This window comes from Rhineura floridana, chromosome 8 (assembly GCF_030035675.1).
Source record: "Rhineura floridana isolate rRhiFlo1 chromosome 8, rRhiFlo1.hap2, whole genome shotgun sequence".
Taxonomy (NCBI): Eukaryota; Metazoa; Chordata; class Lepidosauria; order Squamata; family Rhineuridae; genus Rhineura; species Rhineura floridana.
Window position 1 is genome coordinate 86,793,529 of NC_084487.1, and position 16,921 is coordinate 86,810,449.

General features: G+C 41.5%; 1 protein-coding gene across 2 annotated transcripts; it reads right to left on the reverse strand.

Moving 5' to 3' along the window:
- Nucleotides 1-10,265: 10,265 nt before the first annotated feature.
- On the reverse strand, nt 10,266-14,683 carry GPR85 (G protein-coupled receptor 85). 2 transcript variants are annotated; one of them, XM_061637841.1, is made up of 2 exons: nt 14,349-14,683; nt 10,266-12,863 (listed from the first exon to the last, which is right to left on the reverse strand). In XM_061637841.1, the coding sequence occupies exon 2, from the start codon at nt 12,678-12,680 to the stop codon at nt 11,568-11,570; it is 1,113 nt and encodes a 370-aa protein (XP_061493825.1). In that variant the 5' UTR covers nt 12,681-12,863; nt 14,349-14,683; the 3' UTR covers nt 10,266-11,567. The 2 variants fall into 2 exon arrangements, with proteins under 2 accessions (XP_061493825.1, XP_061493826.1); XM_061637842.1 differs by lacking the exon at nt 14,349-14,683 and adding an exon at nt 14,222-14,292.
- Between the last annotated feature and the right edge of the window lie 2,238 nt (nt 14,684-16,921).

A 16,921-nucleotide genomic window follows, 5' to 3' on the forward strand; every position in this document is an offset into this window, starting at 1 on the left:
GCCCCCTCCAGCCTCGGAGGCTCCCAGCCTCCCAGCCTCCCACCATACTCAAAGGGTCGGTTCCAGACCGCAGCGTTTCCCCCTTCTCCTTTGAGAGTTGATTCTCCGGCAGCCACAGGGCACTGCCGATGGGGAACTTTCTGACCCGATCTGGATAGCCCGCTTCTGCAGCCGCCAGAGAACCAGCAGCAGCAGCAGATCCAACACTGCTCCTGCCGTTGCCGGCAGGAATCACCTGCCCTGCCTTTGCCTTACCCGGGACGGGGATGGGCTTGCAGCTACTTACTGGGTGGCGGGCCCACTCACCTCCAGCGCCCCTCAAGCGTTGTGCCCTCCTGCCATGCTTACCTTGCTTACTGTGTTATGCCGGCCCTGGGCTTGGTGTGCAGGCCTAAAATTAAATAAGCAGAAATACAAATCCCTCTTGTAGGACATAACATACTTGGGGGAAAGACTAATAGCACAAAGAGTTCAAGTAGATCCTTGAAGACTATAGGCCATTACAAACATGCCAGCACCACAGGCAACCACAACCACAAATATGTAAATACCTGCAGACAAAGAGCAAGGGGTTGAAAAATTTCTGGGAATGATACATTTTCTGTGGATATTTATACCTAACCAATCTGAATGCACCATACATCTACCATCACTGCTAATTAAAAATGCACAATGGACATGGGAAGATTATCACCAGAATGAGTGGCAATATTTAAAGAAGTTGATACAAAAGGCTCCAGTGCTTTATTATTAGACCAACATTAGACCAACCTGTCCACAGATGCATCTAAAGAGGGTATTGGGGGAGCTCTTCTACGGAAATACAGTGAATATTGGAGGCCTGTCACTTATGCCCCTAGGGCTGGGACCCAGACAGAATGTAATTATGTCCAGATAGAAAAAGAAATGTTAGTCCTGGTATCTGGATGCAAGAAATGTCATTTTTATTTATGGTAGACCAGTCAAGACTGAAAGAGATCACAAGGTTCTTGTCTCAATTACAGAGAAGGGGTTGTCTGACGCTCCTCTACAGTTGTAGAAGTTTTTCTTCAGTTACAATTATATGATCTTAACCTTCAATACAAGCCTGGTAAAGACCTTGTTATAGTTGATACCCTTTCTATGGCATGTGATAGAACTGTTACCACACAAGATATAGGAGATGACATGATTTATGTATATTTGATTTTTTTAAAAAGTACTGTCACGGATGTAGTGTGTACAGTGATGGCCCAAGCAACTGAAAGTGAGGAGACTTTGCACAAGGTTATCAGAGCCATTAAATGTAGGTGGTCTGGCCATCATATAATAGCATCATATAAGAATTTCTAAGAGGAACTTTCAGTGATATATGGTATTTTACTGAAAGGGAAATGAGTTATGCCTCCCAAGAACATGCAGAAAGGCACTTGGGTGTTCAAAAGTGCAAAAGTGCAAAAGGAAGGCTAAAGTGCTGGTTTTGACCTATAAAGCTCTATACGGCCTAGGTCCAGGCTATTTGTCAGACCGTATCTCCCCATATGAGCCTGCCCGGGCATTGAGATCCTCAGGAGAGGCCCTTCTCTCAGTCCCAACACCTTCGCAAGCGCGATTGGTGGGGATACGAGATAGGGCCTTCTCGGTGGCTGCCCCCAGGTTCTGGAACTCTCTTCCGGAAGCACGACTGGCCCCTTCCTTGCTATCCTTCCGTTGGCAAGCAAAGACTTTTTCATTCCGACAGGATTTTGGACTAGAAGATGTTTAAGATAGGGCCTCATAAGGTCTGTTGTATTGTTCTATGGTCCTATTCTTAATGTTTTAAATTGTCTTACTATCTTAAGTGTATGTTTCATGGTTTTAGTGTCACGAATAGTTTAATTCTATTTTAATTGTATATTTTTGTATGGTTTTTTTACCTATGTGTAGTTTTTATTTGTAAGCCGCCCAGAATTCCAGTTTTGGAAAAAGGGCGGGGTAAAAATAAAGATTCATTCATTCATTCATAAAGATATTCTGTTCTGGCCTTAAATTAACCATGACATATAAGCACTTGTGAAAGGGTGTACTGCTTGTAAGAAATACAGGTTCTGTTGGCTGAATCAGCCTGTGCTGGTGATTGAAGAGCTTGCACCAGCATGGAACAAAGTTGGCATTGATATGTTTGCATATATAAGAAAAAGTAATGTAGACTATTTTCTCATTATCCAGAGGTTGCCTTATTAACGTATACCATGGTTTCCCAGATAACTGGAAAATCAAGTCAGTTTTTTTGCTGGACATGGCATTTCTGAGATGGTTCAGACAGATCATGGCCCTCAGTTAATTTGCATGAGTTAAAAGAACTTTTCAGAAGTATATGGGTTTTCCCCTATCACCTCAAGACCCAGATATCCTCAAGCTGCTTTGTTGAAAATTGTACAGAAACTGTCAAAAAATTGCAAAGAAAAGCACAGGAGACAGGTACTGATCCATACTTGGCTTTGCTGAATAATAGGGCATCTCCACTGGAACACAGAAAAGCATCGGCTGAGCTTCTGTTTGGAAGGTTATTTGAACATAGTTGCTCAGCTTATTAGAGGATGAAGGAATGGGGTACTCTGCAGTACACTTCTAGAAAGACTGTATGAAACTTATAAAAGGCATACTGTGACAGTGTGTCACAGAACTTAAAATATTGCAGGCACATGACCAGATAGACATTTATAATGGCTCAGCATAGACACAGACTGCAAAGGTGATTGGTCTGTGAGGTTTATTCAGGTGATCTGTGGTATGTCTGTAAAAAATACAATTAAAACTCATAAAGCATCTAGCACAGCATCTGACGATTGCTACAACTGGCAGAAAAATCATTAAGTGGTCCACCAAGACCCTCAGCAATTTTCAAGTGATGGGGGGGGGAGTCTGGGAACCCCTGGATTACACAGCTGTCTAGGGTCACAGGCAGGGGACTTTCCCAGCTCTATCTGGAAGTGCAAGGATTGAACCTGGGACCTTCTGCATGCAAAGCCTTGGCTCTACCACAAAACCATAGTCCTTCCCTGGGTTTGTACTACTATGCTCTACTCACTTTATATATCATCACATAAGTGTTTCCAGATCAGTCAAATAAAGATATAAATGTACTGCCTTCAAGTTGATGCTGACTTATGGCGACCCTATGAATAAGGTTTTCATGGGCTGAGAGGCAGTGACTTGCCCAAGGTCACTCAGTGAGCTTCATGGCTGTGGGGATTTGAACCCTGGTCTCCCAGGTTGTAGTCCAACACCTTATCCACTACAGTTAGATACAGGATAATCCCTAGTTGATATAAAAATAGATACATACATTGCAAAGTTTAATCAGTTCTTAATCAGTAAATTAATCAACTACAGCTTTAAAACCAACACTCCCCTCAATTAATTGCATTGCCAAAACTCTTTGAGTTTTAATTCACTACTGTGTAGGCCACAGAGATATTCACAGAGACAAAGACTGTATGTCATTTGACATGTAAGAGAAATTGCCTGTCCTTTCGTTTCTAAACAAATCTGTTTGAAATCTGTTTAAGCTAACTGATCATTTAAATGGTTAAACTAACTGCATTTCACCCAATCGTCACTGAGGACCTATTAGTGGGATATACTAAAGCTAGCTGTCATGACTCCTAAAAGGACTGGATTATGAATGTAATGAAAATAGGGGTGAAATATATCAATGCAATATCAGAGGCTAGGTAGGCCAAGTTTGGGAGGGGAAACTATGGGATAAAAAGAGCAGGTTGAGAGCCGTTTTTTATTTCAGCAGGCTTATTCACATTGTCTTTCATTGTCTAGTTAGAGATATTATTACAATTACTGAACTTAACTAAAATCAAACTACGCACTCAGAAATACCTTATAGTACAGTACGCTTTCCATGTGCAAGGAAGTTTTTACATTGGGAAACATGAGGTGCTTCCCAATGCAGCCAGAAGTTGTGCAACTTGTCCAATTGAAACTCTACCATGTGGTACTTCTCAACATGAAGTTCAGCTCCAGTATTGGGTTATATAAGAGAAAAACAAAAAAGAAAAATGCTGACATCAAGAAGATAAAATTAAATATGAAACTGGAATAAAATGTGTCACTACTTTGTGCGTGGCCTACATCTCAATGTTTAGAAGAAAAATTCTCATACTAAGAGAAACCAGCTTTGCAACAACATAGGCCCCATATGCACTGTACATTTAAAGCAGTATCATGCCACTTTAAACAGTCATGGCTTCCCACAAAGAATCCTCAAAGCTGTAGTTGGTGAAGGGTGCTGAGAGTTGTTTAGGAGACTCCTGTTCCCCTCCCAGAGTCAGGAGTCTCTTAACAACTCTCAGGACGCTTAACAAACTACAGTTCCCAGGATTCTTTGGGGGAAGCCATGGTTGTTTAAAGTGATATGATACTACTTTAAATGTATAGCACAGATGGGACTATATGCATAATTTTCTTCCTGATCACCATCCATTCATTCGCTGAATATGCTACACGAAATTATTACAGCTGTCCACACAGCATTTTAATCCATCTAAGCATATAATACTTTTAAGAGTGGTATTAAGACATTTGCCTGAATAATTTTGTGTCAGGGTGCATTTTACAAAGTAACTAAATATATGTTAAATTATTATGTGTTGCCTTAATTTCATTTGGTACATCTATACTTCTTTAAAGGGGGCAAAACAAAAGCAAAACCTGTCCAAAAACATGCCCCTCCCCTTCAAACCCATATCTTAAACCTTTAACTGTTTATCATTGTACATAAGAACATAAGAAGAGCCTGCTGGATCAGGCCAGTGGCCCATCTAGTCCAGCATCCTGTTCTCACAGTGGCCAACCAGGTGCCTGGGGGAAGCCCGCAAGCAGGACCCAAGTGCAAGAACACTCTCCCCTCCTGAGGCTTCCGGCAACTGGTTTTCAGAAGCATGCTGCCTCTGACTAGGGTGGCAGAGCACAGCCATCATGGCTAGTAGCCATTGATAGCCCTGTCCTCCATGAATTTGTCTAATCTTCTTTTAAAGCCGTCCAAGCTGGTGGCCATTACTGCATCTTGTGGGAGCAAATTCCATAGTTTAACTATGCGCTGAGTAAAGAAGTACTTCCTTTTGTCTGTCCTGAATCTTCCAACATTCAGCTTCTTTGAATGTCCACGAGTTCTAGTATTATGAGAGAGGGAGAAGAACTTTTCTCTATCCACTTTCTCAATGCCATGCATAATTTTATACACTTCTATCATGCCTCCTCTGACCCGCCTTTTCTCTAAACTAAAAATCCCCAAATGCTGCAACCTAATTTTTATAATGTGCTATTTGCAAAATTATAAACTGATTAATTGGAAACAATGCCCATTTTATAGTCCCAAACTATACAATCAAAATATTTGGTTACTGTTTATTTAGAATGCTTATATATTGCTTTATAATTCCAAGAGGTTCTCAAAGCAGTTTATAAAATATTTTCAGAATAAAAATCCATCACAAAATTTGATTGAGAAGAAGAAGCAAGTCTGAAATTCCTGGCCTTTGAGACATCAGCATCTGCACATCTACTATAAGAATTCCAATTTCACCTATGTTCATTTTTGTGATAGTAGGTGCATATTCTGAAGGTAACTATTTTATAGAAGTCAGTCACCGATATATCCAGGCAATCTTAATAGAATAACTTTTAAACATATTCTTCATATAAGAAATAAAACATTGCTTTACTATCCTATAGCTGAATTCCTGCTTGAGTATTTGGTTGATTTAGGCCTAGGGATTGGGGAGAATTCAATTTTGTTTGCATTTTAACAAGAAACTATCAAATCGACACTTCTCAAATCAATATGTAAACCAAAACACAATTATCCTTTGAAACTGAAATTCTTCCAAATTTTGCAATGCAGTTCTCCCAAAGAGCAAAAATACATACAGGGCACAGGGTACAAAAATACATACAGTGCCTTGCAAAAGTAATCAGACCCCTGAGCAATGCTCTCATATTACTGAATTACAAATAGTACATTGCAATTTCATTCTGTATGATATTTTATTTTGAAACACTGAAACTCAAAATCAATTATTGTAAGGTGACATTGGTTTTAAGGTTTGTAAGAAACATAAAAAACTGAAACATGTTGCTTGTATAAGTATTCAACCTCCACACATTAATATTTGGTAGAGCCACCTTTTACTGCAATAACAGCTTTAAGCCTTTTGGGGTAGATATGTTTCAGCTCTTCACACAGTGTCGGAGGGATTTTGTCCCATTTTTCTTGGCAGATTTGGTCTAGGTCATTCAGGGTGGTTGGACGTTGCTTGTGGACTGCAATTTCAAAAAGAGCCACAGATTCTCAATGGGATTGAGATCAGGATTTTGACTGGGCCACTGTAGGACTTTCACCTTTTTGTTCTTGAGCCATTCCAATGTTGCTTTGGCCTTGTGCTTGGGATCACTGTCCTGTTGAAAAGTGAATTTCCTCCCAAGCTTCAGTTTTTGAGTGGACTGAAGCAGGTTCTCTTGCAGTATTTCCCTGTATTTTGTGCAATCCATTCTTCCTTCAATTTTAAAAAGATGCCCAGTCCCTGCTAATGAGAAGCATCCCCACAGCATGATGCTGCCATCACCATATTTCACTGTAGGGATGGTGTGTCTTGAGGCATGGGCAGTGTTAGTGTTGCGCCACACATAGCACTTTGAGTTTTGGCCAAAAATCTCTATTTTGGTCTCATATGACCACAAAATCCCACATCACAGCTGGGGCACTCTTATGCCTTCTGGCAAACTCCAGATGTGTTTTCAGATGGTACTTTTTGAGTAACAGCTTCTTTCTTGCCACCCTCCCATACAGGCCAGTGTTATGCACAGCTCTTGATATGGTTGACTGGTGCACCATTACTCCACTGCCAGCCACTAAACTCTGTAGCTCCTTCAAAGTGATTGTTGGCCTCTCTGTGGCTTCTCTTGCAAATCTCCTTGTTTGAGCACTGAGTTTTGAGGGACAACCTTTTCTTGGCAGTGCCTGGGTGGTGTGATGCAGCTTCCACTTTCTGATTATTGATCGAACTGTGCTCATTGGGATATCCAAACACTTGGTTATTATTTTGTGTCCCTCTCCTAATCTATGCATTTTTATTACATTAGCTCTCACTTTTGTAGAATGCTCTGTGGTCTTCATTTTCCTTCAGATCTACAGCCTGACCAATGATCCTTCAAGAGTGGAGTTTTTATCCTGACAACTATTATTGTTATTATTATTATTATTATTAAAATTTCTATACCGCCCCATAGCCGAAGCTCTCTAGGCAGTTTACAACATAAAAAACAAATATAATATATAATATACAATTCATATTCAGTACAATTAAAAGGAAAAATACATCACATTTTAAATAAACATAACTAAACAATAAATCTCAACAATGTACATAACATAACAAAATAAATAAACCGAACATAACAGTTATAAAACTATCTAAAACTATTCTCCAATGTCCCATTCTGCTTCTCCCCCCCAACCCCATCTTCTGTTACCAATAACACTATAAACATTTCTTCCATTGTCTTCTTTCTCCAAGACAACCCCAAGACAACTCCAAGTGCGATGTGCGGCGCACTTAGTGCGATGCTGAGGCACGCACCAAGGTGCTGCCTCAGGCAGCTCTTCCCCTTCATATACCTGGAGCAGAAGACAAAAAATGGTGATAGCAATGTGATAGTAACGTTCATGGTTCACAGGTAGAGGTAAGGTAATTGTGTCCTCGATGGTAAGGTAATTGTGTCCTCGATAGGGCAGTTTCTTTCATCTGTGTAAACTGGGAGCTTTCACACCACGGCCAGCAACATGTTTCAGTTTTTTATGTTTCTTACAAACATTCCCCAACATAAAACCAATGTCACCTTTCAATAATTGATTTTGAGTTTCAGTGTTTCAAAATAAAATATCATACAGAACAAAATTGCAATGTACCATTTGTGATTCAGTAATATGAGAGCATTGGTCAGGGGTCTGATTAATTTCGCAAGGCACTGTATATTTGGGGGAAGTGTGCGTAAAACTACAAATATTTGTGAAAATAACATACAAAAATGTATTCTATTAGAGGAAGTGCTTGCAAAAATGTTATTAATCAAACCTGCATACAAAATGTGTGCATTAGGAGAAACTGGCACTAAAATGCTGATGAATTTTCATGATGAACTTTTTATTTATTTAAAAATGTGCAAATTGTTGTAGAAATATAGTTCCTCATTTAAGTTTGCAAAGAGGAGAAACGGAAATTAACAAAGTTGTCCATACCTACTTACAGGGCCGGCTCCAGCATCAGCTTGCCCTGGCCCCCCAGTGGGTGGGTGGGTGTGCGTGCGTGTGCCCCCTGCACCCCCATGGCCCCCTACCTGTCTAGTCTTTACCATTGCCCTTAATGAAGATGGCGACCGCGGTTTCCCTAAGGGGAATGAAGCCTCCGCCTCCATCTTTGTTGATGGCATACGTGCGTGCTACGTGCGCACATCTCTGCCATGAACTAAGATGGCGGCAGCGGCTTCAGTACCTTAGGGAAGCTGCGGCCACCATCTTCATTAAGGGCAATGCTAAAAAGCCGGCTGACAGGTAAGTGGGAGGTGTAGGGTGTGTGCATCACGGAAGGGGAGCGGAGGGCCCCTCAGGGGCTCCTGTAGCTCCGGGGCCCTTAGGCCAGTGCCCAACCTGGCCGCCATTTAGAACCGGCCCTGCCTACTTAAGCCTCTTTCCCTCTTTTTTTCTTAGTTAGATATGCTCAAATTCTCCCAATGCATAACCACAAGACAAATATGGGTGCAAGCATGATCTTTACAAATGGTGATATGGGGGGGGTAAGCCCAGGATTTTCATATAGCTGTGGGTGAGTGCGAAATGTAAGAAGAGGCGCTGCCTATCTAAGAATTATAATATTGATACTATTGATGTGGAACGAAATCAAACTCATTATTATTTATTAAATTTGTATCCCACCCTTCCTGCCAAATGAACCCTCATATGCAAGTACTACAGTTTTTTCTACAGTTTGTGGATCAGGCAGTAAGGCAAGGCTCTGTAACTTTAATTCATTTCAGGCCTTTGGGGGTTTATGACCTGAAACATTTTTGCATTCATTAAGATTGATTATTGCAGTGTTTCAACACCACATGCTAAATGTAATCTTTGAATGCATGAACATTAGCATGAAGTACATGAGGATAAAGTTAACAAGCTAGCCATTAGCACTGCTGGAATCAAAATTCCCCACCACACCCCCAATCTTTAACCAGGTTATTTTGATTCATATACAGAAACGACACTACTTTGGTTGTTAATAAGAACAGCAATTTATATATGCTTAAAACAGTTTCACTGCTATCTGCTTCCTGTGGGCGAAATCTAGTTGGTGCCAGTCCGCTGGCCAAAGGCATCCATCAGCAGAACAGGGAGGGAGACAATTTTCAGCCATTCCTCCTCCTTCCTGGCGCCCCCTACATCCCCATAAAATCTGCTCTGGAGGGTTTCCTAACCTTCTCGAGCAGCTTTGTTTGGGGGGCATCATGGGGGGCTATGGGGGGGGAGGAATCACTGAAAATTGCCTCCTCTTTAACTATGAAGCAACACAAATATTAGATTCCATCATTTGAAATTTTGGATGAGGGACTGCTGTAGAACTACAGTGAAATACAGAGCCCAGCAATATTAACTGGGAGCAAGTCATTCTCTTAGAAGTGAAGCTTCTTTTTTTTGTCAGACTCAGGATGATGTTCTTTAGCTACACACTGTGTTAAAAATTGTCCTGTGACGTGGATCTCAAATATCATGATCCCCAAATTAACAGTACCTCTAAGGAGATCTGACATATTCAAGTAGATATCGGGGTAATTATGATAAACTACACAACAGTGCTATTGTCGAGAATATCATTTATCAATCCTGTGGTCCCCATCATTCATGCATTTTACAGTTTGGGAATACAGTGACTTCAAAGAATCATAATCCATAACGGCTACATTCTCAAAAAGTCATGCTCACTAAACAAAATAATTAGTAATAATAATCATAATAAAAGGTTTGCTGTATAACTGGAAAAATGTAAAAATTTATTCCAAGAAAATTAACAGGCTACACAGGTAAATTTTGGCAAATGCAACTTTATATTGAAATCCACACATCTGTATCTAAAAGAAGGAAAGACTCACAGACTCTAATGTATTTTTTAAAATACCAGAAATCATATTATATGCTTTCACAAGTTAAAATTATAATAATTTGAAACAACCAATACACCAAAATGTGCAGAAAGTATAAACAAGACTGTGCCTTCAGTAGAATAAATGCTTCACAAATTGTGCAAGATATCTTACTAAGGCTGCGGTCTCCCCATGACAGCTGTCTTAAAATATAAACATACATTGACTGCCTGTGTTTCTCAGAACAAACTAGAATGGGCAATATACCTAGAGGGGAAAAATCATCCCAGTGACGAGCATACTGATTTGGGGAATCATGAGAATAAAAAGAAAAGAAGAGATTAAGTGATCTTTCATGCACTCCCATATGATAGACTGGAGTTGACCGATTCACTTTTCTTTGCTTATTTGTCAGAATGCTAAACAAAATGGAAGATACTAGATAACCCTTTAAGGCAACATGTGGTTTATTCTGTGTAATGATGACTCCTTTGTTACGATTTGGATAATCTCATTGATGTTGCCCAACAGACTGATATCTAGCTTTCAAAAATATAAAACGCATCCAATAAAAATTATAGCAAATCATGATAAGAAACAACAAAAATTAAACTAGACACAGAACACAATTATATGCCAGTAATACTTCACACTGGAAAACAAACAATCCAGTCTTTAGTTTCTTTTAAAAAAGGCGGGAGGGGAGAAAGAAGAAGAACGTATCCAGAAAAAAATAAAATCTAAGTTGAAAAACAAGAAGAAGAAAACCCCCAACAACAACTCCAAAACACAAAACTGCTTTGGAATGCTCCCCAGAACTCACAAGGCAAACGTGGGATGATAAACCAGTACTACATGGCACATTTCCCATCAGTTACAGGACTTAACACAGTCCCCAAATTTTTGTATTTGAAAAACATTAATTGTATGAAATGGTCTAAAGGTCATCCAGTGTCTTAAAATCGTTTCATCAACACATTAACCTCATGTCAAACTTAACTGATTCAGATGTCCAATGCTAATCTTTTTGTGATGGTCTTAACTTTATGTAGTGATGCATACAGCATTTAGCGCTGATATATTTAGCACCTGCTACTCTCTGAATCATGATCTAGATTTCCACCACATCAAAGCATTTTAGGGCAGTGGTTCAGTCCTTTACTCTTAATTTACAAACCTTCATGAGTGGTCAGCAGGAACGAGTTTAGGTTTTAAAATAGGATTAGAGATGAGCTATTGCAGAGATTGCAGAATGTTGTTGCCCAAATCCTTACAACTGCTGACATCCCATATTTGATTTTTCTTCCTCTTTCCTTTTCTTCCCAAGACATGGCAACAGGCCACAATTGCTTAGCAGAGAAGTGTAGTGTTTTCACAAGGCTAAAGATTTTACAGATGCTCCCTCATATAACACAGTAAGGTTCCCTTGGTAACCTGGATTTTCTGCAGTAAAGAAGGGTTGTGCTGAAACAGCGCCTCAGCTCCCGGTTGGAGAAAATGCAGACAAAAGGATTGATTCCAGCTTGGGCAAAACTCATCCAAACGGCAGCCGTTAGAAATCCACCTGGAACCACAGGCCCTCGTGCAAAAACTCTCCAGTAACAGGCGACCAAATATGGACCCCACAAGGTTAGAAAGAGGAATGTCATGATATAGAACATTCTGCTGATTCGTTTTTCCATTTTAAACTCGTCCAAGACGAGTAGCCTTCTCCGGCCTGTGGTGTTGGCATTTTGCCTGATCCCCAGCAAGGTTGGTGGCGTGGGACCCCTTCCAAATCCAGCCAGCCAATTTGCAGCTGCTTGACCACTGGCTCCAGGACCATGAAACGTCCAGTTCTGGCTCACCGCTGCAACAAACTGAACTGGCTTCATTTTCCTGCGATCGTGAACAAAAAAGATCAGCTTGAGGTAGACAAGCTGTGTGGCTAGAAGGATAAGAGCAAGAAGCAGCATAAATCCCAGAGAATCATTGGCTCTGAAGGAACGATGCTGAAAAGTGCATTGGTCTTCCTCCCTAATGAATGAATAGGTGCCCACATCCAACACCGGAGGGAAAGCCATAGCTACGGAGAGGGTCCACACCATGCAAATCACTGCCAAGCAAGTCCAGAAGGTCAGCCTTTTTGTATAAAAGCGGTGGTGGGCAATAGCTAAGTATCTAGTGACACTTATGCAGAACAGCATGAAAGCGGTGTGGAAACAAGACAGAACCCCCAAGAAGGCAATCACTTTGCAAGTGAGAGTCCCGTATGTCCAAGAAGAACCGTTTTTCACAGAAGTGAAGACAAATGGGAAGCAAATTGCAGATCTGAGGATGTCTGAGCAGCAAAGATCCAACAGGAAGTAATAGGGGGCTCTGTGCAAGGTCTTGTCTTTGACTAGCAAAATGGAGATCAGAAGGTTACCCACCACACTGACTCCTATGATGAAACCCAGTGAAGTCAATTTCAAAAATGCTGTTAAAGGGGAGAGATTTTGTAAAATGTTGTCAGCTGCATGGCTGTAGTTCGCCATAGATGGACGAATGATATGAATATTGCCTCAGTCAAGTCTCATGATCTAGATATATGAATAAGGAAAAATAGATCCATACATTTTATTGAGAATATATTCCAAAAGCAGATCTGGTCTGGTGTCTGTCTAGTCACACAGTACATCCTCTTTTCCACCTCTTGATTTATCATGCCATCAAAATATCTGAAAAAAAATATATCAAGCTTCAGTCCTTAAGTTAACATACAAATGGTGTCAGGAAGTGCTAACCAACATGTTAATTTATGGAGAGCCAAAGGAAGTTGCAAGTTGGAGTACTATTATTTGTTTGAAGGAATTCAGTGAGAACTGCACACTTACTATGCAATGCTTTATTTTATCCCTCAGATTGGTCATGTTTACAATCAAATTCCTTGGCAGAGTATAGAATTAAACAGTTCCTGCCTCTCAAGCTTCAGGGACAACCTTTTTCCTACCCCATCATTCCGGTACTGGCAAGAAAATCCGATGCCAGAGAAGATGGTAGAATACCGCCATAAATGCCCACCTTTCCTGTTTATATTATGTGTGTTTCAGAGGCAGATGCTGTGTTGATATGGACCACATCCAAAAGAAACCCTGCAGAATGTATGTTTTTAACCAACTCACCAAAGCATATTAAGCACACCCTGCTAGTTCATGCACACTGAAACGAGACAACAGGAATCCTGATTTTCCAATGAACCAGACTCCTCCCCCTCCCCCTTGCACTAGACTTTTAAATAAATACCTAAAGAGTTGACAACCTCCGGTTTATGTGCTTTTATGGGTTTTTAAATTGCAGTGGGAATGTGTGTATCTCTATCTAGCTATGTATATATATATATATATATATATATATAAAAGATGCACCGGGAAGAACGTCCACTCAGACGTTATTTGGACGGTTTTTTGACTAGCAGAGAATGCAAAGATCTGCGTCTGGATACTCCGAATTCCAGGATTCCTCCTCAACCTGCCTGTCAAAACGTAATTAGCAAAGGACAGAAGGACCACTCTGCCGCTTGCAGGGCTCTAGCGACGAGAGAGAGCCCCTCCGAGGCGCTGCTCGCCTACTCCCATGGAGGGTTTCTCCGGTGCTGTAAGCCCTTCCACCATTCTTAGCTTTTAGGAACTGCCTGCCTCCTCCTTGCTGGGTAAACAAGAGCCTGGTCAGGTCATGATGGCATTGTTTCACACACACACGTACCCCCCTCATGAAATCAGCTTCTCCCACACCCCATTACATGCACATACATACATCAGAGCTGCGAGGCAGGCTTCGGTGTTCTAAGCCACCTTTACAGCCCCGTTCCGTAGACTGGCCAGAGGCGCCCGATCGCAGAGCCAGCCCCGCCGGGCAGGCATTGTCTACCCTACGCTGCCGTTATGCAGCTTGTGATAAAATTTAAATCAAGAGCACGCAAACCAACCGAGAGGACGGGAGACCTCCCTCCCCCAGTCCCGCACCTACAACAGCCTACTCTCTCCCCACATCAAAGACATCCCCCTCCCCAGGAGATATATGCATACACCCCCGATACCTGTTGGTGCTGGGGAGAGAGGCAGACACACAGAGAGAGCGAGAGACACCTCCCCCCCCCTCACCAGATCTTCTTGCTGTTTGCTGGTATTTTCATCGCTTTATTTATTTCTTTATTTTCTGAGTACCTTGGCTGATGCTCTGTAGTCAGTGGGCTCAGCCGGCGCATGCTCAGTGAGCTTCCTTAAGCTCCTAGCCTCGTCTTCCCCTGTCGCAACGGCACAATCTCTTCCACTAACGCAGCAGCAGCAGCCGCCGGCGGCTCAATGAGGACAAGGGAGCCTCAATAGCAATAGTAGCAGCTATAACGGTGGCACGCCGCTGCCGCTTAGCTCACAGTCTCGTGTTGGCCCTTTTAGCCTGCTCTGGAGAGCGGGGCGCGGGTCTGGAATTAAGCGATACAGTCGCTGCCTTTGAACTCGCCTGTTTTCGACTGGGGGGGGGAGAGCGTCTCTCCCGACACCCCCCCATGTCTCTCTCACTCTCTCTCCTGATGATGACTGCATTGTTATTGCACTTGGCAGAATATGGGTGGGAGGAGGGACAAGTACTGGAGGCTCCCTCTTGCTTTTGAACTCTATTCAGCTGATTCTCCCTTTGGCAAACATTATTTAATTGCAACAAAATGGTACTTTATTATTTTTATTATTTTTTAAAAAATACACATTGCAGGAGACTGCAGGAACGGTTAAGACGACAGAACGATTATGCCACACTGCCAGTTGTGGCTAATTAATTAATTGGTCCAGACTGGATCTAATCGTTTTCTCATTTTGTGTAGTTATCGTGACATAAACTGAAACAAGTCTTACAAACTCATATAATTAATTGGTAGAATTCCAACTTCCAGTGGCAGCATCTCTATGTGTGTGTGTGTGTGTGTGTGTGTGTGTGTTTCTGAGTGTGTGTGTGTGTGTGTGTGTGAGAGAGAGAGAGAGAGAGAGAGAGCATACACATATATACTGTATGGGTTACAGAAGGCTCAAAGTGCATTTCTTGGAAAGGGGGGAGCTTTGTCCGCTGTTAGATTTCTGAAAGAGAAATAATAGCATAGTTCACTTCAACTCTTCCACCCTAAATATATTTTCTCAGAAGTACCTTCTATTGATTTTAATGACATGAACTTTCAGGTAAGCATGTGTAGGATGTAGTTTATGATTTAGATATAATTTGGATGTGAAAAGCAATGGTGGTAGTGGGAAATATGCTTTTTAGGAGGGCACCTCCCTCCCTTTCTCTCCTCTGGTGCCACCTATGCCGTAATTCTTGCTTTAAACAGCAGTTCTCTCCACTTTACTAGCAGATATTGAATTTAGGAATCCTAAACATTATCATTTGGGGAGGTAAAAGGGCATGGCCAGTTCCTGTCAGTGTAAAAATGAGTGGGGATTTTGAAGCATAGGGGAGATGTGCATTTTAAAGCTCAGATTTCCAAGATTCTTTAATCTTGTGGAAGCTGCTTGGCCTTATGCTTCCTCTCTAGCTTTGATGTTACACTATCAGTTGATTATAGTCTATTTAAGACCATAAAGCAACCATACACCTCTTTCTTATCTTGCAAGCAGCATGTATGTGTTCAATGTGATCTCCAGTCGGGTTGAGCAGACTTTAGGCTTAGATCTACTTCACTTCATTTTAACTAGAACTCCAGGATCTACCAACCAGAGCCAGGTGTAAAAGACTCACAGAGAGAATTCAAGAACAGGGTGTCTTGGAGCACATTCTGAATGCAGGAATTCATTTTCAGTGCCAGAACTGCTGAGGTCACAGTCCTTTTTCACTAAACTCCACTCCTTGTTAGTTTTCATCATTTCAGCAGCCTGATTAAAGTGAGAAAAGTTGTGTTCTTGCTTTTGTTAAAAAACTGGGTGTCAGAAACCCTTGCCAATCTACTGGAAATAACCCAGGGATCTGCCAGTAGAGGTCAATCTACCTTCTACACCCAGTAGTCTAATAGCAAATTCAGAAGGGTCCCTTTATGATAGTCACACCCCCTTCAAAGATTATACAGCCTTCTAAAATTATAGAATAATCTGGCCAAGTTTAAATACTGCTTTCTGCTTCTCTATCACTGTCACCATTTGACTGTCCTTTCTCACTGTCAAGAGATACTGCTTGAATGACTGAATTCATTGTCTACATGTTTATCTCCTGATGCTACCAACTGCTTGATGATGTAGATGGGATGCTAGTATCAGGATTTACGGTCTTTTCTGCACCTGCAGAATTATTGCTCTCCACAACTTTTCTTGGCTTTTTTAACTAATAAAGGCTTGCTTGCTGTTGACACTCACTGGGACTCTTCTCAGTGGCTAACACATTCCCCTTTCATGCATATTGGCTCATAGGACACTGGAGACATAGGGACCCTGTTGGGAACTGGCTCCCAAAAAAGTAAGGGGTCTAAGACCACCTGGAACCCTGGATGACTACACCTCTGTGCACACCTCTGATCTAGAATAACAGGGTGAGGGATTCCAAAGTTGCTAATACATTCCCAAAAAGTATTGGGTGATGAATACATTTATCAAGTTATTAACTTATCATGATGAGCCTTTAACCATTTGACAAGCTGGTCCTCAGTAATGCAGCAAGTGGTGAGGAGAGTTTTATCACTTCCCTATCACTCTAAACTGGTGGAAAAGTGACAAAATTCTTCTCTGCACTTGGCAGGATGAGGTAGATGACCAGCTTGCCAGCT

Coding starts and splice junctions, on each gene's coding strand:
- GPR85 (XM_061637841.1), bottom strand. CDS start 12,680: ATGGCGAACTACAGCCATGCAGCTGACAACATTTTACAAAATCTCTCC.